The sequence below is a fragment of the Bombus terrestris genome, chromosome 1, assembly GCF_910591885.1.
Source record: "Bombus terrestris chromosome 1, iyBomTerr1.2, whole genome shotgun sequence".
Lineage (NCBI taxonomy): Eukaryota > Metazoa > Arthropoda > Insecta > Hymenoptera > Apidae > Bombus > Bombus terrestris.
Window position 1 is genome coordinate 2,767,138 of NC_063269.1, and position 26,427 is coordinate 2,793,564.

At 41.7% G+C, this 26,427-nt stretch overlaps 1 protein-coding gene across 2 annotated transcripts in view; it reads right to left on the bottom strand.

Annotated features, from left to right (window-relative positions):
* Window positions 1-26,427, bottom strand: part of LOC100647365 (heterogeneous nuclear ribonucleoprotein L) — a 165,328-nt gene that overhangs the window by 93,699 nt on the left and 45,202 nt on the right. For both annotated transcript variants that reach the window (XM_003392932.4, XM_012320619.3), the window contains exons 4-5: window positions 11,960-12,045; window positions 10,016-10,112 (exon numbers count right to left, since the gene is read on the bottom strand). In XM_003392932.4, the coding sequence (XP_003392980.1) occupies window positions 10,016-10,112; window positions 11,960-12,045 (183 nt within the window). The remainder of the gene's footprint in view (window positions 1-10,015; window positions 10,113-11,959; window positions 12,046-26,427) is intronic.

Here is a 26,427-nt window from a genome sequence, read left to right on the forward strand (position 1 = left end):
CTAAGCATAAGGCAAATATATTCTCGCGAATTTAACGCGAACAGAGCGCAAGAGACGAGAGTAAATAGAAAAGATAGTTGATCGATGGGACGTTCGAGTCCAGAGCAATCGCGAAGACAGTCCGACTTTGTTAGAAACTAGTTTAAATCTTACGGATTCAATTTCGTTAAATGGCGATCGCGTTGTTCTCCGATAATCGTTCGACAGAACTAAAGGACCGAGGTAACAATTTCGGATAGATCTTACGTTTACCGAGTTTGAGCCTTGTTCTCCGTCGACAGAGTTACGAATACTACTTACTTGGAAAGCTGAAGAGAAAAAAATTAATTCTAATCATACGTTTCTTATCAGAGAATCGATGAGTCGAAGGAAATGTTCTCGGCGAGCAAAAGGCAGATTCGGTCGATGCAAGTCGTTAGGAAGCTTGCGGAAAACGAGCTCGTAAAACATCGTATGATAGGCGAACCTGGATAGTCGTAAATTATCGAAGAAAGCCGCGTTGTCGGGAACAATTCGAAACCGATTTACCGGCAAAGTGTTAGCTACTCTGACCCCGCGGTCTAATATGAATAAATATATGTAATCCTGTCGGGAATCTCAGGAAGGAGCGAACGTTCGAACGAGTTCCACGGCTCTCTGAACGATTTCCTGTGACGAGGGCGAACGAGTTTGAATACAAAAATGGTGATAAGCGAAGGAGAAAGAGAGAAGCAGAGGAAACGGGAGAAAGAGATAGAGAGATAGAGGAGAAAAAGGTGATCGTTCCGTGTCATTTTGTATCGCTGATGGGAATTTCGCAAAAAGAGCAACACGCCAGGAGAAAAATCCGTGAAAGGCGAACGACTTACGTAATACGCGCACGCATTTAATGAAAATTCCGAGAGCGCGCATTCGTCGTCGTTCATGGCTTGAAACGCGACCACGAGAGAGCTGCAACTGACCGTTCACTTTTATTATACACAACCATTCGACACGCTACAGCGAGTACGCCTGTGCGCGGAGCCACGGCCGCGCGTTAATTTCCTGTTCGTGAATCGCGGCATTATTCGAAAACCGCTAGATTCCGAAACCACGGCCTAGGCCAAGTATAAACACTGTCAGCCAACTGCCGAACGTTTACTTGAACAGCGTCGTAAAATCTTGCGGGTTTGCCCCGATAACCAGCTTGAACGGATAAATCGCGCCAGAGGATAGTTTTATGAGAGTGTTAGGGGTTGAAGCGAGAAGGGTTCGTCGGTTACAGTCAGTTGTAAAAGCATCCAGCTACTCGAATACATATTTCATATTCGCTCGAGGTATACATTCGAAATGTAAACGATTTTATGTAAATACTTGTAACATGCTTTTTTAGTTAAAAAAAAAACTTGTCGTGCGAATAATATTTAATATAAAACCAGTTAAGTAGAAATAGTAAATAACGCTGATATCATGATTATACTATTCGTGTATTTCATCGGATATTTATGCTAATTCGAGTTCATTAAATGGCACAATCGATGCGATTCTTGGTAATAAAACACGGATCTTTATTTACACATTGAACGTTTTCTGAGTTGAACGCGAGCTGAATTACAACAACGCTTTTAACGCGTAATCCTTCCTATTACATAGTTAACGAATCATCGGCATTTTCCAGGTTTCATACGTTTCAAGCGCTGCCGTTCCCTCCCTCCAAATACAGTGGAAAATATCATTTATTCAAAATAACATTAATAAAACCACGAAAATAGACCGAGAGACCATTCCGTCGATATTACCCTCGTATTCATATTTGAATTCGAACATTCTAATAATACCGCTATACCCTTCGATTCTTTTCCCTCGTGAAACTTTCACTCGACAGGGGAATCAACATAAACCCACCCCCATTTGTAGAAATTCCATCAAAGCGGTATCGATGGAAAGGCACCCGTGGGTGTTTAGTAATTAACGTATCTCATCGAAGTGGCGCGATCGAGGCGCAACGAAACGAACAGTTCGCTCTGCATTCACCGACCGAGTTCTGCAGGTCGCGAGCGTGAAGCGACGTTGAAGCGGTACATCTGTTTCCCTGTTCCACTCGCGGAAATGTCTCCCCCGACGGAAATTCATTTGGCGATGTAACAACCGCGCGATAACGAGTCGCACCGAAAAGTAGGAGATTCGCCCGCGAATTTTCTCCAGTCTCCGACTCTGCCTGCGGCTAATTGACAATTACGCGATATAATTGCGGCGATGATTACGGCGACGTTCGTCGCGGTCCATCAAGAACATCGCACGCTATAATTCCGCGTTTCCTTGAATCTCAAACGAAAAGGAGCAAAGTAAGGATACGGTTATAAAGAAAACTTTCAGCGGCTTTCAAAGGTTGCCAACGAGAACGTCTAATTACAAGGCGGAACGCACATACAGACGCGCGCCTCAACTGACAACTTGCAGCGGCGCATCGCGGAAAAGCTTCATCCGGCCGGACGGAGCAGAATCGTTGCAGCCATTTGCAATTCAAACGAGTAGCCGTGGAGGATTTCCCGCGCGGACCAACACCGCCACCCCCGTCCCTCCTTTTCCGTGTGACTGGCAGATGCCAGAAATTTCAGAAACTCAGCCACGGCCATTCGTGACAAGACTAAACCTTGGACTGCAATTCGCGAGCGCGAGGCTCGTCGCAGGTTGTCCGATGGAACACGAACGTGAAAAAATTCATTGAATTCGTGCATTTTTACGGAGAAGTTAACGAGGTTCTAATGCCAACGCGGTACGAGATACGCGGGTGCATTTTAGTTGATAGTGGAATATGGAGTAGGAAAATGGCGCTCTGTTATTCTACCACCGGTATCTGTTTGTAAATCTAGCCACTATGTTTTAGCTGATAAATAATGGACGCAGGAAATGGCTGCACGATCCTCCAGTGGGCCGTGTGTGAACCCTGTCAGAAGGATAATACTCGCTCGCAGATCTTCTGGGAGATAATCAGCTCGAATGATAAAGACTTCCGATAGGCTTAAGAATTTCGTGGAATGTTCCTTGTAATCGTTTAAGAAATTAAACAATCGGCAAAGAAAAGAATGGTTCTTTTTTAATTTACCTGGAAATTTACCATCGTTTGTTTCATCTTCTCGCGATAAATCGACTTGCGAAATTAAGTCAGGGATTTTGAAAATTCGTTGTACCTTTAATTTGGCAAAGTTGGTCAATGCGAACTTTAAATCGCGCGTATCTGTTTAAACAAAATGTCCCGCGAGAACGAATAGCACGTTGCTGAACAAGAAGTCGAACGAATGAAAAAATTTGAAGTCGACCTGGAATTTTCTATTCGAGAAACGTGCAACACGAATAATCGCTCGATACATCTTCGTTGGAATCGTTAATTCGATGGAACTCGATCGACTAATTCTCCTGACTTTTAGTCGGAATTTAAGGCTATCCGGCAGAGGGTCTTCCGATTAATTAACCAAAAAGAATTAGTCGCCGTGCGATTTTATGGAGAGAGAGAGTTTGTACGCCAACTTCGCCGCTATTAACGGCATTAACGAACTGTATCGCATAAATTTCCGTTGCGCGTTGTCCAATTAGCGCGCGCGTGCTACCAAAACGCGCGGAATTCGCGCGTAACGTTTTCTCGCGGAATAACGGGTTCAATTAACACGCTGCGGGAAATAAAACGGACGAGAAAAAGGGAGGAGTTATCGGCGTGGATCACTTTGAACGTTTCCACGCGTTTATTAGATCCCGATCGACCGTGATTCATATGCTTAATCCGATTTACCGCGCAACCAACGATCTTGATAGTGTCGTTTCGCGCAATTATCGCAGCCGCTAAGCGGTTCGCTTAATCGAACGAAACGATGCCTCGATCGAACGAGCTACGTGCTAACGAGATGGCTGTGCGCATGTTGCACGGCCTGAAGGATTAAGAAAACTGATCAACTGAGAAACGAAAACCTTTTTCATCTGTAGACATTTCGACATGTTGGCATTTATGTTGGTATTTAATGTTCCATCTATTTTAAATTATATTATTCCTTAAGGGACATTCTTTTCATCAAATACAAAGCAGCTGCCTATTTTGTTAATGGGATATAGCTCAGCTTCTAAAGCTACGTAACGAGACGTTAAATCTTTGCGAATCAAGTAAATTCGACTTACGATACTCGCACCTATATTGACAAGGAAACAAGCGCAAAAACATTATTCGCGTAACGTATCGCGACGTAACCGTACGGCTCGTTGCAGGAGCGTAGAAAAAAGGAAACGAAAGCAAGTCAAGATGGATGGAGAGCTAATGAAACATCAGTGCACGGCCGAATGTCCCAAACTAATTTCCTGTTTACTTGGCGCGGCTTCCCTTTTAATCTGCCGACACGGTCCATCGGGGAAGCTAAACGTCGCCTCGGCTGGTATTCAGAAATTTTTTCGTCTGCGAGTTCACCGTGTTCCGTGTCGCTCCGAAAACGTCACAGATAACGGCGTTCTAATTAGCCGGTAATCAAGCGAACCGGCACTCTCTTAATTTTCTCTCGTCAAGCAGCGCGACGCTATCGGGACAAAAGAGTTTTTCGTGTTTCCACGGGGCAAGCAATAACAGTTCGAATCAGCCGAATCGAGAGCGCAGCAGGAATGGAGAGAGGCAGAAGAGTGTGCAGCGGGTTCGAACGTCGCGATAAAACGATCAACGAGACAGCACGATGGTTAGACACCAGGAGGATGGGTCAGAAAATAATTGCCAGATCGTTTTTCATTGTCAGCGTTCGGTTAATGCGAATATTGGGTACAAAGTGTGGTATAATTATAGAGACGGCCGGACCGAGGTAACTCGATCATTAGCTACGTGCTGCCAAAATGGATGCTCGAGGTACGAGCCATTCGAAGACAAGGCAGATCCATTGCTGTCGGCAAAACGCGAATTGTTTGTAATCAGCTTACATAGCTAGTTGGTAGATTCGCGTGCGATCGATATACCGAGACCTGCGTGCTTCTTGTAACGTCCACGCTATCTCACGACCACCACTAACGTCAAACATCGTCGAATCGCAGACAATTTGATAATCGAGGGACCTCTCCATTTCGATAAATTCCAGCTTCAAAGGTAAATAAAGCGATGTGCAAGGTCGTTGGCTAACAATTTCCACGTACATGATACGTTTACGTTCGCTAAAACAGTTGCGAAACCGTTTTCCCTCGATCGAGTTAGCGAAACCACGGACAGATACTTTTTGTCCGAACATAAACCATCCGATAATGGTGTTCGTTCGTTATGTACCAATCGGTCAAAAATACGCTCTACGTTATTGTGTAGCGCGGAATAACAACACGAACGCGAAACCTCTACATCCACGAATTACAGCATAAAACGGAGGCTATCGTTCAAATCCGAATCTATATTTTTGGTTCATCGAGTATTCGTCGATCGAGCTGCTCGACAAAGTATACCACAAAAGTCTCGTTACTTCTCAAACCTAATCCGGTAAAATGGCCATGGCCATCGACAATTGCCTTTCATTATAAAGTTTCGATACATCGCGAGGTCCCACTCGAACGAATACGTATAACAAGCAACCGGAAAATTCGTTGGAAATTCGTTTGCAGCCTGAGTCGGTCCATCGAGTGGCTCGTTTTACATAAAATTTCCTATAATTGCCTTTCGAAAGTTCGAGATTGCCTACTTTGCGCGGCCATTTTTCACCGTGGCTGTTATCAAAGTAATCGAGCCTGGTTAACGCGGTGATTTTTCATCGCTTTAATCGAGCCACTTTCTTTCGTCAAATTTAGTCGAAGCTTCGTCGATGGAAAAATCCGGCGAAAAAGGGTTGAAAGAAAAAGCAACGTTTACGCGTTCGAGCGGATACGTGCGCGTTGTTGACTGGCGTACACGGCAACTTCGTTTGGGAAATATCGCAAGGAGCGCTGACAGGTTGACAAAGCATCGCTACGTGCTCGCTTATGTTCGGTTTCCTCGCGCATAAGGGCCGGCGTGCAAATTTATTGAATACAAACGATTTCCATCGAGCCACGCTTACGCTAGGAAGGCTACGAGCCCATCGTTATCGATGATTTTCAGTTTGAGGGGATTGCTGTTACGAGAGATCGTGTGGGCGCGAAATCTGCGTAACCTGAGAATTGCGAGAACCAGAGGTTTTTTAACAAATTTTCCGTGTTACGAAATACATCGATCGGTACTTCTATTTTTAATAAAAAGACTTTTGGAACGACGAGCGTAGAGGGAAACTGGTACAGATGGTGAAAAAATCTGTAATCTGCGCGAACTTGAATTATCTGAAACGTATACGTACCCTTACTTTTACAGGAAGCGTTCCTTTTTATCAGGGGTTCTATAGTACTTCGTTTCTATAGTATCAAATTTATTTAATCGTACGAGAGTGTTGCTAATTAATACGAAATTTGATATACCAGGACCGAATGAGTTGCTCGCTGTATTTCTTTCAAGTAAAATATAAAATATTTCTTTTATTTTGCATAAACAGGCAGATTTGAAAATTGTTCGAAGAGAAAGAATATGCCAAAGCGAGAAATTCTGGTACGCAAATTGTAAGTTAATGACTCGAAATGTAATCGCACGGCTGGAAATGGTTAATTACGGGAAAACGAGGGTAAAGTTAAACTTGGATAACAACATCTGTACACTTGCAAACTTTAAAACGCGTTACTATATATACTCGCAAAGTCTGGAAAATTTACATGGAGATCGTCCACGAAAATTCTACTTATTTCTTTCTCGACAAAAACCCAATTGCGCTACTTTTTCGTCGAACGTCGTACATTTCGAGAACTGCGAAAGGAACAACGATCTATCGAACATCCGTTAAACAGTGAATTGCATAAACTTGGAGAAGACGGTACGTGCTTGAAAAGTTGTCAATCACGATTTGAGATATTACATGCCTATACGTGATTATCGGCGCGTGATTGGTATTGAGAAACAGATTAAAGCCCGCAGCGGATATGGCTTTCCGACTGTATTCAGTGCATGCGTTTCCATTCAACTGCCTCGATACACAGGCGAGAATTAAATATAATCCCATCTGTCTGTTCAGTCGCATCGAATCGATCGCTTCTAATTCTAAGAAAATTTCCCTTTAATTACGCCGCGTATCTCGTTTCGCATACGGTTGCTCATGGACCTATTTCGACGCTTACCATAGAAACCTTTTACATGTACATCGCGCGTGTTACGTAAAATACGTTTTGAAATTTAACCAGCACCGTAATAAGGCGTGTCTGTCATGATTATATTGGTGCAATTCGAAATTTGAAAATATACACGTTACAAGGTACTTGATGATCGAATAGCTTCGTGAGCCGCTATAGAAATGCATCGCTGAAAATTCCTGCATCCTGTTACGTAAACCTTTTCAACCACGCTGAGAATTAGAAAGAAAAAAAAAAAACAGATTTATCGTGAATCGATGAAACGTGGGCCGACATCGATAGCCCGTACGATTTGCGTGAAACGTGTTCCTTCCTGGCCACGGTGAGCCAAAGTATTTGCCAAAACGACAGTTCGTCTCTAATGAAAATAGAGCTTAAGCCACGACCCAAAGTTCAAAATTGGATTTCGAGGCGGAGCCTGCGTGGCCGAGCGATCCCACCCTTTACGCAACTATTGCCAATGGAAAGATCTGCCAAATAACAGATTCTCGCGTGTGTTAACAAGAAGCGCGAAATACGCGTATAACATAGTATGTAGGTATGAATCATATGACAGCATCTTGACGAGAGACGTCTGATGCCAGGAAACGTGGAGATCGTGCGTCGACTGCGATGAGCCTCGAGAACGTACATCGAAAGAATACTCGCATCTGCAAATACTTTATATTTATTACGCGTATTAGCGCGAATCGCTATAAACGCGAGCGAATTCGTTCGCACGTGCAGTGGTTAGGTTTCGATTCTTGAAGCATGAACCGCGAACGAACATTACCGACTATTTAATTATTAGAGGCGATACGCGAAGTGAGCAATTATCGGTAATTAGGTGTCGAGCGAACGCGATACGCTAAATCACGTTAACAACGTACGTTTATCGGGGCAAACGAAACGATATTCGTTGGAAATTCTAATAAGGAAAAACTGTTTGCTAACACCGGAGCTAATTACGTTTTAGAAACAAACGCATTGGTACGATTATTTTCGATTAAGTCTCCGATCAAAGAAGCAACGAGGGAGCCTTGCACGTATAAAAACGTATTAGCTTATTGTTTTATCTAAACAATTACGTTATAAAACCATTATCGTGGAAACTTGTCCGTGGAATTTTCATGGAAACTGGTTTTATGATAATTGAAAAATATCAACTCTTTCTTGGCACGTTGAAATATCCACGTAACTCTCAACAAACCAATATATTTTTGAGGTACACGTATCGGTGAATGAGAAGAGAAACAATTTTCTATCGGTTTCCTAACTAGAAAAGGAAAAATAGATCCGTTTGTACGATAGAAGATAGAAAGATGTCAGCGTCGATTGAAAAAGGTGTTCGATCGATTCACGGTTCGAACAAAGCTGAAACAAAATCTCACTCGTTAGGCGAGAAACGAGCGGCTTTCGTGCTCGCACGTCTCGGGTATACGAACCACTCTCTTTCCCTGCTTTCAAACGGCACGGAAGACCTCATTGCCGCGGGCCTAACGTTAATGCGCGTGATTTTCTTTTCACTGCTCTCCGGAGCGGTGCTAGTTGCTGTTTGCACTGCGATCCTTTTCACGATAGAAGAGACAGCTGACAGAGGCAAACGCGAAATAACATCGTTTCATCGGCGATGGGATATTTGTAATTAAGGCAATAAAAGAGAAGAACAGAATAACCTCTGCTCTGTCGTGAATTGAAATATAATTTACCATCTGTAGTCGCGAGACTCGTAATACGTTTCCTGGTTCGCTCCGATAAACCACACTTGGCACCATCTACGTGTAAATAACTCGTGTTCCCAAGTATCAGGACACCAAGCAAGCTCGTACGAAAACCACGACCAAATTCTTAATCCGATCCAAATTCCAAACGAGATTGTAAAAAAAAAAAAAAAAAAAACAATTTGATCTGTGAGAATTTTCATTTGGAAGTGCTCCAGACATGATAAATTATAATGATCAAGCATCAGCCCCAACAGCTTTCTAACTTGTATTGAAAAAGTTTGAGGTGAGTCGGATAGAAGACTATGAAAAGTCTGTGAGAATCTAACTTCGTGTTGTAAAATCATTTGTAAAGGCACGACGCACATAAACGAGCGGAAGATTTACTTTATCCTAACAAATTGATAGGATTATTATATTATTATTTCAAACGAGACAATCATTCTTAAAGGTACGCATAATTTCCTAATAATTTTTCTGATATACTTAGCTGAATTCTAATGCTCAGCGAACAGGGAACAGCGTTTCTCGTCGCGAGTTGAATATCAAAGACGAGACAAAAGATATCACCCGAAAGATGTATCGTAGAAAAGAGGATTTCTGAAAGGTGTACACGCGTTTCTACAGTTTTCCGGGAATAAACGCAGCGAGAAACGCGTTTCATCCCCGTATAGTAAGTAAGCTCTCGAGCTCTATTTGTTGGATTTGCTAATTAGACGTCGAATGAAATATTGAAAAGAATGTCGTCACCGTGGCAGAGCAGCTTGTACCGTGGGTAATTGGAATATGTAACGAGCACGTAAAATGAATGAAACCGACAAATTTCCTCGAGTTTTATGGTACGGTAAGTGCACCGGGGCCCATCTACCGCCACTCCTTTTCTCCACAGTTACGTAAGGGAACCGTGAATCTAGAGCGTTTCCATTATTTGCGCAGGCATTTCTCCGTCGGATTCTCTCTCATGAATATTAACAGCGAGGCTCTCAAGTGGCTTATTTTCTTTTATTTTTTCATACATTTTACCACGAAATCGCGCAGCCTCTAAGGCCGACCTTCGACTACACACGGCAGCCACTGTTTGGAATCTTTTCGAAGGCGGTTTCGATATACAGAGAACAGAACGGAGAATTAATTTGTTTCTTTGCGTACAATTGATTTCGTGGACTTACCTTGGCGAAGTCGATCTTCAGCGTGCAGCAACCGGAGTATATGTCTGCTCCGTGAAGCGTCTCCTTTGCTCTTGTTGCCGATTCCACCGTGTCGAACGTGATTATCGAAAGATTCGGTTAAGAATAATATAGATAGCTCTGGGTAATAGTAAAAATTAATCAACAGTTTCTATTTGTAACTCCGAGAGGGCTCCCGCGTGTTTCGACATGGCGCGATTCGTTTGAAATCTATCAAAATTATGGCTAAGCGAAATATTGCTGAGCGAAATCGAGAAAATTCCCAGGTTGCGATTTATCGTAATTCTCAACTAGTATGGGTCGTGGGTGATCGCATTAGTTTCGATTACATTCGAGTTAGATCTTAATTCGCGTGGTCTTTGCTCGTAGTGTTTAAAAAATACAAATGAAAATTAGGTAACTCGATACGAATACACAAGATTAATTCGCGGTTAAAAATATAAAATATGATGTGACGATGATAACGAAATAAAAGATGGAAATTTGACGAATTGATGAACCTTGATGTATCGATGCTCGTCTAATTTTGTCTTTCACGAGAAAATACTCTACTTTTTAGGAATCTATCGGTTAATATAAAAACTGCCAGAGGACTTGGAAGAAACAACAGATAATGAATAAAAGACAGTCTGAGTGCTATGGATTCGAAGTAAAAAAAAATTCAAAGCATCGAGAATAGTCGACGAATGTACATCTCCAAGAAAAAATCAAATATCTCATACGTCGTTTTACAGCTGAGTTTTAATAACGAGCTGCTGCTACGCCTCTCGACTTTATGAGTTACTCGACGCTACGTGCCTCCTTGAAATTTTGGAAACTTAGGAATAATCGCGTACGAGGGCTGCATCGTTTGCACTTGCCAAATTATTCTCTTCTTGTGTGTAAACTACGTGTTTGAAAATTCTATATGAATCGTATCGGAACAAGGAAGATAAGCATAAATTATCAACACATGCGTGTATAACATCTGAACAATTCCATAGTAAACTTTGCTATTACGTGGAAATAAAGCGTGTTAGAGGCTCGCAGTATTACTAGATAAATAAATAAATAAATAAAATAAAAACGTGGAAAATTACGACTGACTGATTCCAAAGATAATAATCGTAACTACCTGTTCGACGTAAATATTAGGTCGTCCGAAAAGTTTCTTTCGTTTTTTATATTATTACATCGAATTACGTATGATCCATTTTGTTCTATCAGGATAAAGATTACAACGTTTGACAGATTGGCTTTTATGTTTGTATAAAGATGCGTCGTTGTAAAAGACGTGTCTGGAAGAGAAAGACACTTTTCGGACAACCTAATATCTAAACGACGAATATCTCGATTCCGCTTACAAAAAAAAAAAAAAAAAAAAGAAGAAAAAAAAGATTAAAAAATGTCGAAAATTATATATGGCCCCAGTTCGATGATCAAAGATTATAGAAAATAATATATTTATCCGAATAATTTCGAAGTATCAAAAAGCATCTTTCGAACGTCCTCGAACCCTCGGTAATTTCCAAATAGACAAGAGCCATCTTTATCTGGGTACAACGCTCATCCACTATGCCACAAGTAACTCGTCGATATTCGGGCCAAGGTATCAGAGGCTTACAGTGAGTGACGCGGCAGTCGGAAGATCCTGTAACCGTGTCACTCGCTAGTTCCGCTTATAAATCTTGATCGCATTGGAACGGTGGCACGTGACTGACAAACTTCACCAACGGATAGCCGTTTTGTTGAGAGAAAAAAAAAAAGAAAAGAAAAGAAAATAAAAGAGAAGAAAAACAAAGACACAGAGCAAAAAGGAAAAAGAAAGTGTGCCATGTCAGAGAGATCCTCTCGAGCTTTAAGACCGTTTATCACGCTTCGTGAAACTCGTGCTTCACACGTGAAACGAGATCCATCGAGTGGACCAACGTGTATTGCAAAGGATATTCCACCATTGCTTGAACGCCGTTCTTCTTGAAAATAACGATGCGTTGAACTTGCCCGCTGGGTGCGCTGATCGCGTGCAATACTTCCTGTAACAGAACATACGAGACATGTTTTAGAAAAATTTCATGAATTTCTTCTTATGTTTATGGAGATGGCTGTGATAAAAATTCTATGGAAATGAAACTACGCAAATCTTTTGTGTATGTATCGCGTACGTTATATGAAATATCTTGAAGCATCGTTTGTTCTCTAACGTGTCAGATTTTCACGTCTAGATTGATTTTTCAAAGCAATCTGAAAACGTACGTAATAATAGAAGCTAGAATAATAAAACGTAATAATAGAAGCTAGAAAATATTTATTTGGTCACGAGGTATTTAAAAAAATCGTTTATGTTTATCAAAATCAATACGATTTACTTACTGTTATTATTGAACAAGGTTTATTATTCGTAAACGAAATATAAACGTGACAGATTCAGATATTTTACGTATACATGTATACCCACTGTGAAAAAAGTATGATGGATGAACAGTTAAATAAATTAATGGAAATTCTCTGTTGATAGATGTATAAAGTAGCTATGACATCCGTCGCAAATGATAATAGTATGTTCGAGGTATAGAAATTTTTCACATTCGGCCAATTATACCGAAAATGTAACGCGATACACATTTATATCCATACAGTGAACGTGTACAAATTCGATGTATCATATGACAGCTACTCTTCGTTGACAAGCTTTCTACTTAAAAATATTTATAAAAAGATGTCGCGTGTATCTGTCAAATACCAGGCCCAAGCTGTGCAGAATTAAATAGAGTTTAACTGCATTTTCCTACACCCAGCGCGTTTCATCGTTTCGTAAGAGCTTGACATCGAGAAAAATCGCATTTTATATATACAGAATAAATTCCATCGTGCAAAATAATAAAGGGTAGAATGTTCCGGCATACGCGTCACGTAAAAGCGACCGAGGTTGCACGTGAAATATTTCTCTCGCTATATCGCAAATTCAAATCCGACAATTTTCCTGCAGCTCTTACTCTATACGCATCCGGAATAAGGATGTAAAAGTCCTCGCCATCCAGCTGCAGCGTCATAAAGCGGTCAGTACATTTGTCGTTTAATAAATTATTGAGAGGGTTGAAAAAGCATTACGATTCAAGGAGATGCAAATATTTCAGCGGACGTACGGTCAAAACTCGAGATGTTTGACGTTAAAGGGTCGAAATTGCGAAAATGAAGAAAATCGATAGGTCCAAATTTTTCGTTTCGCACATTTGGGAAATACTCGATGTAAATATCCGGACGCGTACGATATTCCTAAATATTCGTAAATATTCCTACGTTCGAACCTCGAGATCTTTGGAGCGTCGAATACTTGAAAATGCTGAAAGTTTGCGCCACCACTGTATTTAGAAACGTAAAGATGGAAGTGCCAATAAAATCAATCACGAAAAACGTATAGATATGTTCAGCACTTCGCCTAGATGTTTACGAGTGATCGCATCACAATTGCGAAAGGTCGGATTTCCACACGAGTATAAAAGTGGGAGAAAATCGAGCGGCATTCTAAAGTTGCGTCATAATTGTGCATACGTTCGATTATCTAAATATTTGCGAACCTGAATACCTATAACTCTTCGTCGATCAGAAGAGCAACAAACATCGAAACCAGTTAAAAGCTGCTATATAAGTTCAATGAAAATACATGGATCTCGTTTCCCATTGAAATTTCGAATACCTCGTCGATTTCTTAGCGTGTTACGGTTTATTTCACGCTGGAAACTGAGTATCGAGCAATCTCGCGTTTAACGGTACAGAACATCGGACAGAATACTCGGCGAGAGTGAGAAAATTATGTTTGCACGTGTTACGCCACGCGTCGAAAAGAGATACAGCATCCTACCACTTGAAGAATGGACTAAACGTCGAGCAATTCGTTTCTCAATTTTCCGCCTCCGTTATAAACATCACGGGGCTGTTGAAAATAATGCAACACTCGTTGAAAAACTTAAGAACTTATTTCTTTCATACGGAAGAAACCGGGTCATTTTTTATCCCTGGCTACTTCATCAACTTTTTATATTTACGATGAACTAGCAGCCGGGGTCTTACGTTACGAGCCGTCGTTGGGCTCTACATTGTTATCCGATGAAAGTAGTTTCGGAGATAAAATTTGTAGAAACGCTAACAACGTTTAGAAACAGAATTTCGTTCTAAATAACAATCGTACACGATAGAAACGTAGGATATTAATTTTAGTTGCAGCAATACAAAGTAATTGTAAATAAAAGGATTCTTTAATTCTTTAATCTCTTCCGAGCAGTTTTGGCTTTCATAATATCGAACTCGCCAACGATAAAACGTTTCAAAGTATCTTAGCATCAATTTTACAAAATTCTTTATATATTCAAAATGTATGAAGATCGCATCGTCAGACGCGAAAGATCCCAGTGCGACGTTCCAGGGTTAAAGTTTAATAGAGCGAAGAATAAAACGGAGAAAGAATTATGGATGAAGTCATCCAAAGACGCTGCAGCCATACGGGTGCGAAATCCATAGTACCGAATGAAACGTTGACTGTCTGCTATCGAAACCAAACCGATAATTGAAAACGTTTGAGGATCAGGTAGATGTTTACCTGTAGCAGCTCGCCAGTAAACTCGAGTCCCAACGATACGAGTGATGACGCAGCGTGGCGCTTTGCCAGGCACACTTTTAAGCTGCAATTTCTTCCGCGAGGATAGTCTCGTGCTCAGACAAGTCGAAACAGTCGACTCACGAATCCTGAGCTACGTCCACGCTGATCAAAATTGAAGGTTACAGTAGAATAACGCGACAAGTACATTTCTATTGGTTTCTCGAATTTATGACACTTTATGATTGAACAGGAGGATTTTTATAAGATGTAATTAAAAATAAAAATCGCTCGTTTTAAATGCAGATTGAGGTATTTCAAAAATGGCTAAAAATTTGTCTACTTTTGACCTGACAAGGCGAAGATATAATAAAACGAAAGTAGCAGCGTGTTGAAGTTTCGGACGTTTAGCGTTCGAGCGTTGAAGCTCGCGAACAATTCGCGAACAATTCGCCGGTAATTCGTGAACAGGAAGTTAACGGGTGTGTCGCACGCAGAACACGAGCAGATCTACGGTGAACAGGGTTCTTTGATGTACTTTTGTGTGAAAGAGATATAGCGAAGTCACGAAGTTAATCAGGCTTGAAAAGTACATGGGTTTCGGAAGATCCGAGAAGAGATAGCGTGTTCGAGCCTCGCAGGAAGTGTAAGGTGTCAACTGAGAAGTAGTTCTTTTGCAGCTGCAGGTCAGTTTGTATCGGTACGGTAATTATAGCCCGGGCTACGATTTACGAGATTGCGAAGCTAGTCGAACGGAAAACTACAAATGTTTCGAAGGATCGCATGACAATGGCGTTATCGATCGGCGTCAACGGTATCGTTCATTTCGATACGATAACTTATGATCTCGCTATATCGTTACCTGGGTAACGATCACTATGGAGCAACGATATATCGTCTTTCTTCTTTCGATTTAAGATATTTGTCATTATTTCGTAACAAGTATATATAACGTTACTTTGCTTAAAAAGCAAAAAGTCACAGAAAACTTCTAACATTTCAACGTGTAAAAATTAAAAATAAAAAAGCACTTGATAATACGTTTTAATGAAAAAGGACGAAACTAGTGTGTCCACTTAACGCCTTAATTTATGATCCCACTATATTTTTTCGTCGAGATTAACAAACCCTGAACAAACAATTTTTATCGGATGCACGTTGCTTGCAAAAATGTCCACATCGTCGGTGAACACGGTTCACGGTCTATTCACCGACGCAGGAACAAGGGGTGACCTTTTAAGAAAGAGCTTCCTTTAAGAGCTTTTTCGGAAAAGTTAGTCGGCATCCAGATCCCGTCGCGAACTTGAAATCGTGGAGTCATCAATTTCACGGGCGAGAAGGATAGCTCACAATCAGCTACGGTCTATTTTCCTCTACGTTTTACAGAATCCCAAAGCTAGAGGAAAATAACGCGCATTTATTATTCGTTTTCTCGCTGAATCGCTGCGTCTCGATGGTAACTGAGATCGTCAGCGAAAGGAAAATGGGAAAGTATCTGATTCAATCGAAAGAGTTCTTAAATGGTCGTCATCAATATTACCCAGAGTTATATCGTGTCTGGATAAAAATATCGAGAATCGTAGCAGAATTGTGGCAAAAGAGACTGTAACATCGGTGATGTTTTTGGAGTAACTAAGCGAGATTAACATCTGTTTAATTCTTAACTACTCTTTAGGAGAGTTCTGGAGCGTTTCATTTAAGATATTTCAATCTGAATTTATGAATTACGATTACTCGGTACCTAGAAACAATATTTGCGCGTATTTATCCAACGAAGCGTAAGATTCCGCATTCAAATCTTTGTAGTCATACGAAAGCACTAAATGGTACAAATCTTAATGTTACTTGGAAGCGATTAATTAGTACGTACATGCTGTAAAAAATAGGATCGTGCGTGCAAATACCTTCTGTAATCAACGCAAGCTTCAACCTAATTAAAAAACCGAGTATTTCAATTAAACACAAGGTAGGTTTATTTTTGCGCCATCGTTGGTGACTCAAATTATCGTTCCATCCTTATAAAAAGACGAAATTCCTCAAGACCCGAATCTCCAAAGATAACTCCGGTCTCGATCCAAAAGTAGAATGTTCACCGCAAGAACGAGTTAATCGTGTGCGAGAATCTGTCCGGAATATATCGAGTATTTGCGGAGACGTAGCTCGGCAAACAAACGGTATGTAACGCGAGTACGTAATGGACGATTCATTAGAATCGTGGGATGGATCGCGAACACGCCAGATTGAGGGTATACGGTGTTTGCTTCTACGAAATGCACGTACCCACCTCGGACTTAATTATCCGGCGTTTCCATCTGGAGCGAAGAAAGTAAAGCTCCTTTGTACGGTCCGAAACTCGAATACGAGACCTTTTGTTGCATTTCTGCGTGTGTAGCGCCGTGTAAATTCAATACGACGGCGTTCTTGCCTCCCTATTTCTCGCCTCATACCGTCCATCTTTAACAAAGGCGTCTCCCAACTTTTCTCTCGTCTTAAACGATACGACCAAAGAAGAAACGGTCAGGGATCGCGATAAGAATATAGGTAATCCCATCGACTGCTTCTTTTGTTCCGTTTAAAACGGTATTTCGTAGCCGGAAGAAAGAAAGAAAAGTATCCAGCGGACAGATATGCTAATGGAATCTATGTCGTTGAATCGTTTAATAAAATTGTCGGGCCAAGAGCGAAACGAATGATCGATAGTGGGAAAAAGGGAAGGGAAAAAGTTCGATTTCTGGCTTAGAGCCGTGCTCCGAATGGTCTAATCAGAAAGATGGACGATTAGAGTAGTCAAAGACACCGAACGAAACAGACGTGAAAGAGAACATGCCGGCCAAGAAGACGCTTTAATGAAACCTCGTGCTTGTTTGAATAGTCGGTAGGATTAGTGTACTTCTTTATTAGTACCCAGCTAGGCCTGAATTTATTTTCCAGGAAAGATATATACCGTAAAAACTTACTCTAGAAGCGAAGTAGATACGAAAAGGTACATACGAGATAGAAGCTTATAAAGTTTACGCTATTGTTACGGTAGGGACAGAAACTGTTGAAGCGTTTCGTCGCGTACCCGAGTGTACGAGAACGAAGCCAATTTCAGAAGTTGCACCGTCTCGGCCCTCTACGACTCGGGATCTTCAGGATTAGATCGCACCATTTAGGATTGTTGGGATTAGGTTGCAGGATTCGGGAACGGTAACAGCCGGCCCTACGATTCGAATGTGGCTGAAATCGGCGGCCACGAATCGTGAACCGACTAAATTGAATCTCGTTCGAAGACCGTTAAAACCAATCTATACGACTCGAAAAGCATCGATACGCGAGGCTTACGATGCAACGAAGATATGGTTGAAATCGAATGAAATATTACTTAAAGCTTCGAAAAATGAGCTAATCCATAAAACGAGGCTCGTGATACGTCTCTCAAATATTCGATGAAGAATTTACGAACGCGTAGCCAGCTCGCACGCTGTAAAATGATATAACGTTCTCTCAAGATTTATTGGGGAAAAATGTGCGAAGGAAAACATACGGTGAACGTGATACGTCTGTAGGAAGAGCTCTTGTTTATTCTGATTTATATCGTGGCGTATTCTGCCCGGTATTCATCGAGTTTTATAAACGACTCAGGATTAATCGTGTTAAGCCGTCGAGAACACGGCTGATGAATTAAATAAGGTCCCGGGGCTTTTCGTGGCGGAGTCTTCCGTCGATTGATGCCCCCTGGCAAGCCTTTTCTATTATTAGGAAGCCACGCTCCTTGATTCCGGCTGGGAATCTCATCCCAATCCCATTCAGCCAGCTACGAGCGTGTGAAAAAGTGATGAAGCGTCACAATTACGACGTCAATTTACCCCGACACGGTCCAAGAAACGTTTCACTCGACTACGAAGAGACTGTGTGTCTGGAATACCTGGAAACCTACGTATTTCCCTCGAGTACGGTCCTGCCATATTCTCAGCGTGTATGCAACCGAGTCGATTCGCTGGGATCTTCGTCCGACTATTCATTCGGCTGATACACGCCGGAAGAAGAACCCTAGAACCAGGTTAGAAGCGATCTAATAAGCGTGACACGCTCGCGACTGCGAGGCGTCGGATTGAAAGGCCAAATTGAATGCCCGACCAGACACGGCCCGTTTCTACTTCGCCGTGTCGCAATTCATCGGTACGCATTAGCACGTCGTTTTCATTCCATATGACAAATGTAACAATTCGTTTAAACGAAGCAAATTGTTAGCATTCGTGCGAGGTAACGATGCAACGTAACAATTTCTAGAAACTACTTTTAAGACTCGCAAGAGGAACGTGATCGGTATGAATGAACAATTGTATGTGTTAAACACGCGAATCTCTTTTCCTGGTTGCAAAAATTTTGCACGAATTAAGTGGAAACATGTGCTTAAAATCTCAGTCGAAGTTTGTAGTTAGAGTGGGACATTGAATAACAAGTGTAGCTGGGATTGGTTAAAGCAACGATAAAACACAGTAGTCGTAAACAAGAAGGGATTTAAAGTTATTATACACAAACGATTTCCTGTTCCGACTGTTTCAATATATCGTATATATTCTCTATTTATCGTTAGATTCCATGGGTCTTATCTGTCTTTACATCGGTTTCGAACTAGATAACAATCGTTAAAGGCTTTCGTAAGTGCCTAATCATTTCCAGATACTAGCCACGCTTTTCATAAGTGTCTTAATTAAAACTCGTGAACAGAAATGTTTATAAACGCGATAGCTTCGCGTTTCGTTCATTCGCTTAACTTTCGAATCCCTGTGACAATCACTGTAATCATATACTTTCTTCTTTCTTCGTTCTGACTATTATGCACACATCTATGTGCTTGTGTGGAGGATAGAAGAACGAAGGCTGTTTGGATTGGCACGAGAGGACGGCGAGCCTTTCAAGACGGATCTCGATATTCTCTTTTTATTTCTCGAGGGAAATTTCAACGGTGGAAAATGTAGAAATTTGCCAATCGACGAGAACACGGCGAAGAGAGAAGAGGTAGCCACAGCTGTTTCAGCACATCGAACGAAAAATCGACGAGCATCGCGCCAGTTAGATCCTTGAAATTTTCATAATTGGCGAGAAACGTTTGCACGCATCTGTGTCTTGGGAGAATCGTGGCGTCGCTTATGGTCGAGCGTCGATTACAGGGTGAGGACAGATGCGTACAACGGAAAAAGAAAGAAAAGCCTTGCGCGTACCGATGAAAAAGAAACGAAGCAACGAAGGCGGATGGAGTAACGACGTCCCCTTCGAAGTATTCCTTTTCTTCCTTCTTCTTTTCCGTTGAATTCTCCGTGACTGACCTACCCTCGCGATAGCTAGCTTCTCTCTCGTATTTTTCTTCAGTTTCTTTCTCGCCTCGATATAAATATCGGTGACAAATTATCCCAAGACGTCGGGCCGCTTTTCTGTGCGACATGTTCGCTACACGACGACTATTAGAAGGAAACACAAACATCTAAAAATAATTCTCTGACATTTTCATAACATCGCGAAGATAGTTTCATTGGGCAAAAGAATGTTCCAAATTACGGAGAAAGCAAGTAGTTACCTAATGGGAAAAACGAAATAGTTGCCTAACGAAAAAGCTGTTTTTTCCCATAAATAATGTCGCCCATGAACCACGTTGGTAGGAGGCTTCTTCCTCCCATCCTCATTCCCAACTGTAGTCATAAACAATCGGCATCGCGGATCATTGCCTGACTAAAAATGTGAGCAACGAATCCGCGTTCTTGGTTCAAATGGCACATCCATACCGAGCTTTCCTCCGTAATCACATCAGAACGAACTTCAGAGTTTCTTCGGCTCTCACGGTGCCTAGAGTTCCCACAGTTCCTTCATCTCTCAGACTGTTCCTACTGCTCCGACTGCTCCTACTTCTACTGCTTCTATGCCATCAGGAGAGTCATTATATTGGTTCTCATAACCAACGAACAGCCAAGGTCAACATATATACGGATTCTCTCATCTAAGAATAATCCTTCTCTTCGTTACCTGTATCTTAATCAACGGCGTTACTACTTTGTGTGATTGTATAAAGTGCTGGAAATACATAATTTATAATTCTGTGAATCACAGTGTTATACTAACTGAATCACCCCTATTATCCTAACCGAAATCAGGGGATCGAACTATTCGTGGTGTCGATTATTATAATCGTAACGGGAATTTACGACTCCCGTTGACGCGTATTCTCGCGACCGCGTCTCCCCGCGATAGCTCGAAAATACAAAATACTTGGCTCTAATGTAGGTAACCGAGTATTCGTTACCATGTTCCTTTCAACAACTCCTTTCATCCTTTCAGCGAAAATATCAGAAAATATTCTTGCGTCGAAATTTATGCAAAATTTTCACGCATTGAGCTTCAAATTTTTTTTTGTCAATGAACTATAGAATTTTAATTGTCTAGATAAGAGTTCAAGCTAACTATGGCTTTATATAAAAATGAATGCAACAAAAAAGTAACTTATGTTAGGCGTATAGATAAATAGCTACGACGGGTAGCATTGCTAAATTGACATAGAACGTCCGACTGATCCTTCTCTTCCAAAAAACACCCCATCGGGCCCAGTCAAAGGTGAAAAGATATCCAAGTCCTTCGTAAACTGTGCTTCCACCGAGATAGCTCGGGTAGGATTTAAATAACATAACAATTACGTAAGAGCGTGTTGTTTTGATTACTAAAAAGCTCGAGGCAGAGCCCCGGAGACTTTAGAAAATGCTGGTATTTTTTCTCAGGCAGCACGGTGCCTGCAGCTTTTATGAGACCTCTCACAATGGCCGGTTCTCGAGAATGCTGAAGGTAAGTAATCGGTGCACGAGAGATCTTCAGCTTCGTTCCTCATTTCTATTCCGCGCCACGCGGTGCCACGAGTTTGACCTACCTCACGTACCAGTCACCTTCAGCATCCTCCCTTCGTCTTCCACTATGGCCGTATGACTGATATAAACGCAACTGGTAGGTTAACTTTAGAGAAGGAGAAACAGAGAAAGGAAGAGGCCAGCATCAAAGGGATACATATACATATGTGCACACTGGCACAGCTGTGAAAACCGCGACAACTGGATGTCTCATAATTTCTATGAAGTCTTTAATCATCGAGCTTGCCATTCTGAAACTAGAGGCACCGTACATCTTCCTGGAGTACATCAATGAAGAAGCACGAGTAGATTGAAAAGAAGAGGAACCGAGGCGCCATAGATTCTTGACAGTATGAATGTTCCTTGATAAATCGACCACTGGCGAATATTCATAAATCAAGCTTTGCCTTTTATATCAATAAAGCGTTTGCCTTTGACGACTACAGCTGAAGAATACGAATTCGCACACGTCGCACGTTTTATAGGCAAGCAATTTTACGATTCTCTTCGATTAATCCGATGATACTAAACTTTAAATGTATCGTCCGTATAGCATTAAAGTATTAAAGGCATTAACATTATTGTTCGTCTCAATGGTTATATCTTTGGTTTCTACAGAAGTTTGCCAATAACGACGTACGAACCTCGTACGTTCTTTCTACCTTCGATTAATTCATACTCGTATTAAAATATTCCCGTTTAATCATGAAGCGAATTAAAATCAGAAAATCGATGAAAACGTACTTATCACGCTTTCTTCTGTAATCTTCGTTTACGAGTTCGTTGGGAAATTCAAACTATATATACGTGCTTTGATATTGAAATTGAAGCTATACGTTAATACAGAGATCGTTTCAAACAATGAGGGGCTTTTTCCGACACTCTGAACAGCGTAAGAGCCAAAGGGAAAAGAGAAAGAGAGGATTGAGACGTGGCTTCTCGTGATATTTATTAACGAGCGCGAGTTGTTTTCACTGCAAGCACAAGCTGTTCTTTGATCTCATCGATTGCAGGGCTACGAGAAGTCGAAATTTTCGTGGGAAAACAAAGAGGAAATTAGTTGCTTCCGAAAACGTGATATTTTTAACTTGATATTTTCTTGCGGCTCGGCTGGTTGCAAATTCCTTTTTTCCCTTGTTTTACCCACCGGTAGAAGAAACCATGCAAATGCGACCACAAACCTAACTTCCGAAAGAGAATGTGCGCGCAAGCTCGCAAAGAGCTGCGGCGTCCTCTAATTCCAGAGCAAAACTTCCACCGTAAGATTATTCCTGCGGTGTAGCAAAATTCAAAAGCGACTGTCGTTATTATTTCGGCGAGAACGAGGAGGTTGAAACGCGCTCTCGTTCGCGCGATCGTCATTAAATGGCACAACGGAAAAAGATACGTACAACGGTTCAAGCAGCGCATTTTTCTGCAAAAACAGAGACAGACGATGAGGAAGGATCTTGCTGCAAAGAAAACGAAACTCGTAAACCATCTTTTTTGACGTCTCTAACCATAAATAATAAAAAGGATACTACCAGTAAAAACTATATAAAAATACCGAAATGGCTATGTAAATAAAATGGTAGAAGAGTACAGAGGACCTTTCTGCAATCCATGTCTTCGTCAAATGAGAGATGCTTCTAGAAAAGTAAAATAAATTTCTACTAAAATATTATTACACAGGAATGAGAAACTATGTAAATGCAATAGATACCTGGTACGTATACGAATTTCTATAAACTTCATAAAATTGTATCCAGGTGAAAGGAATTGTTTCGTAGATAAGAAAATTGTAGAGTTGAATTACACATAGAACGTACTTTATTACCTACGTGTCTTATAAATTACGATGTGTCCTATGCAGCTACCGGCATGACACGGAAATGGCGGAAAAAGTAAAGAAATTCGGCTACCGTCAATTGTCTCCGACAACAATAACGTTCGTACAAGTCACAAGTCACGATAACTACATATAGTCTCGAAATTTCTCGAGTTCGGTGTTCGGCATACTCTCTAACAAAAATAAGGACGAAAAAACTATCACGCGAATCCTTAAAATTGCCTGTCACAGTTACAACATCATAAAAGAAAATTCGATAGTTTTCTTACAAATCCCATCTTCGTCGAGCACACCTCGCTACTACCAACCCAACCTCGAGACACGGTCTCTTCGGAAAGAAAGCCGCCAGTGGTCAAAAACTTGCTCGATGTCCGGGCGTTATTTTTCTTCAACAGCTCCAAGATTTTATTCCGGCATCGCTGCTGGCTCCTAGCAAGCGGCACTTTGAATGCAGTCGCCTTTAATCTGCCCGGTAGCTGCACAAGTCCCGGAAGCTCGGTGAGGTCGCTCGTTTGACCCAGCTCGTGCACACGTCATTCGTTCCAAAAACGTTCGCTGGCCGTCGAAAAAAGGAGGCGAGCAAAAGGAAGGAAGGAAGGAAGGAAAAGGCTGTGTTCTTTGCCGCGTTGCTCATTACCATTCAAAACGGAACGGCTATGCCGGCAATTTAACCGTGTGGCTACGGCGCAGGCACATGGTCGAGCGCGGAGTTTTCTCCTCATTGTCCAGACCAGTCGCGGAACAACGTAATCAGCGGCCACCGCTAACTTTCAGACGAGCCCTGAAGCATAGACTCGTCGACCACCAAGGCAAAACCACCGTTTCTACCCTCCGCCTTCCCCTAATTCCATCGGGGCTCCTGCAGGGAGATCGTTTCGCTCGCGCGACCGTACGGACGAGTGCTTGGCTGACCTTAATCGTCGCCTCCTGTGTGGGTGCAACAAGCACACGTTGGCTCGGCTTGCGAAGAAGTCGATTGCCAACGACTGGTTACCTACCAGGAAAACGCGATAAAGGATCCTCTCGACTGTAGAGAGACGTAGACACGGGCGTAATAGGGGTCCAGTCGATCGACGTGGTCACCAGCCACGATATAGTCCTTGCGCAGCTACTTTTTTATCGCTCGAGTCTTGTCTTCCTGTCCTTCCATCTCTTTGCTTCTTCTTTTTTCCATTTTGTTCTTCTCGATACATCTTCATTTTTGGAAGCCTTCTTTGCGTTATTGTGTTGCTCCTCTTGGAATATTGGCATTATGGTATTACGAAGGAAAGAAGAGAGAGAATATTTCATTCGAGAGCTGGTAGTAGTCTCGTCGATGAGACAAACTATATTTGAGTGATTTATCATTCGAGATATTAGAAACCACCTTACGCGATAATTTACCGACCAACGATGCTGTTGAATTATAAATTATAAATTGCAGATTCACATACGTACCTCTGTTTCACAATTTTTAATAATTACATGACTCGTATTCTGTAGAATTTACCTCTACAATTTCATTTGTTTCGTTATCAAACTTATCGCTGCAAGAGATTGTAACAATACCAATTATTCGTAACTCGAGGCTTGTAAAATGTCAATAACGATATTACTTCGATCATGCAAGAGGACAGTGGAGCAAGCGCTTAAGAAAATCGTGTCCTTTTCTTGTTGCGGTGTAATTCTCTGGTGGTTACGGTGTATATCAGAAGAATTACGATATTAGTAAGTACACTGAGCGCTACCCGATGCTTTGATCTCTGTTAAAGTATATAGTACCCTCTATATCGTATATTGTACGATATATATACATCCTTGGAAGATTACACACTTACATTATACATCTGATCCAAGGGAAACTGATGGTCGAGAGAAACTTTGAAATCTGCGATGCAGACGCGTGACTGGAATCGACCACGAGGTCGGCGAACTACGCCCACTATCTTCGCGATATATTTACAATAGCTTTGCGATCGCAGGAGTACAGTGCGATCGTGATCACGTCCCTGTTTTATATTGTGTTCCAAGTCAGCCGATTTATAACCAAGTACGACGGTATCCTGTTTCGTTTCGCTACTGGTAATAACGTCTCGAAAGATTGAATCCCATCGCCAAGTATAAGCTGCTGCTGCTGCTGCTGCTGCGTGGCTTTCGTTTATAGGTGTGTCGATATTTAACCGGTATATTCGATATCAACGTTTTGCTATTGAGAAACTTTCTTTCTGGTTCTACCAAGTTTCCGTACAATTCTATAGCTAGACATTCGACGAGAACGTTACAGTCTCCGATAGTTCTGGATCCTTTAATTACCTCCGCTATGTATCGTATATGCTACAGGTATAACGTGCCTTGTTCCTGTGTTACATGGACACACCTGCAGAAAACTGCACGAACACAATTCCGATTAATTAATCGTTCTTTTGATAGCTCGTGTCAATTACCACGTTCTCAAAGTATGTGGAAAGAAACGTCGCAATAAAGAAACTTGAACGAACACATGGAAAAGCCCGACAAGTGCAGCCATTGTACAGAAGTTAAGCAGAATAACGAAAATGTTTAACGAGAAAAATATGGTTCGGTCCTATCTGGTTCGGGCATTTCGTTCTTCGGCTAACAATCACAACCCCTGAATGGTCGGAGCTTTCTGTATCTAACGATAATACAGGTTATAGCATTCGCTATTGACACACATATACACAGGCTTATCTGAAAGCGGTTACGTATTTCAAGGCTGACATTACCTTATCGCGAATGGGACCGGTATCGAGTACTACGAAGCTCATCGCGTTAAATGCAACTCTCCTAGCGTCGCGCCGTCGAATTTAGTCGAATCGACAAAAGCCAGTGCAATTGAATCGTACTCGATTCTAATGAACGACACCGAGGAACTTGGCTAGATCCAATTTTAATAAAGCCGGCGCAAGCGGAAGCGGAACGAGAAACGACTCGTAGGATTAACGTGATTTTACCCTGGTTGGACGATGTTCGAATTGCCCTCGATCCACCGAGATACGCGTCCCTTCGTTGCAACAAGTTGCAAAAATCAATATTTGTTCGGCAGCAAACTGGTGCAAACTAAGGCTGCTGGCAGAGGCAACTGCGAGTTACATACGGTTAAAACGCGTCATCTGGAAACACCAGC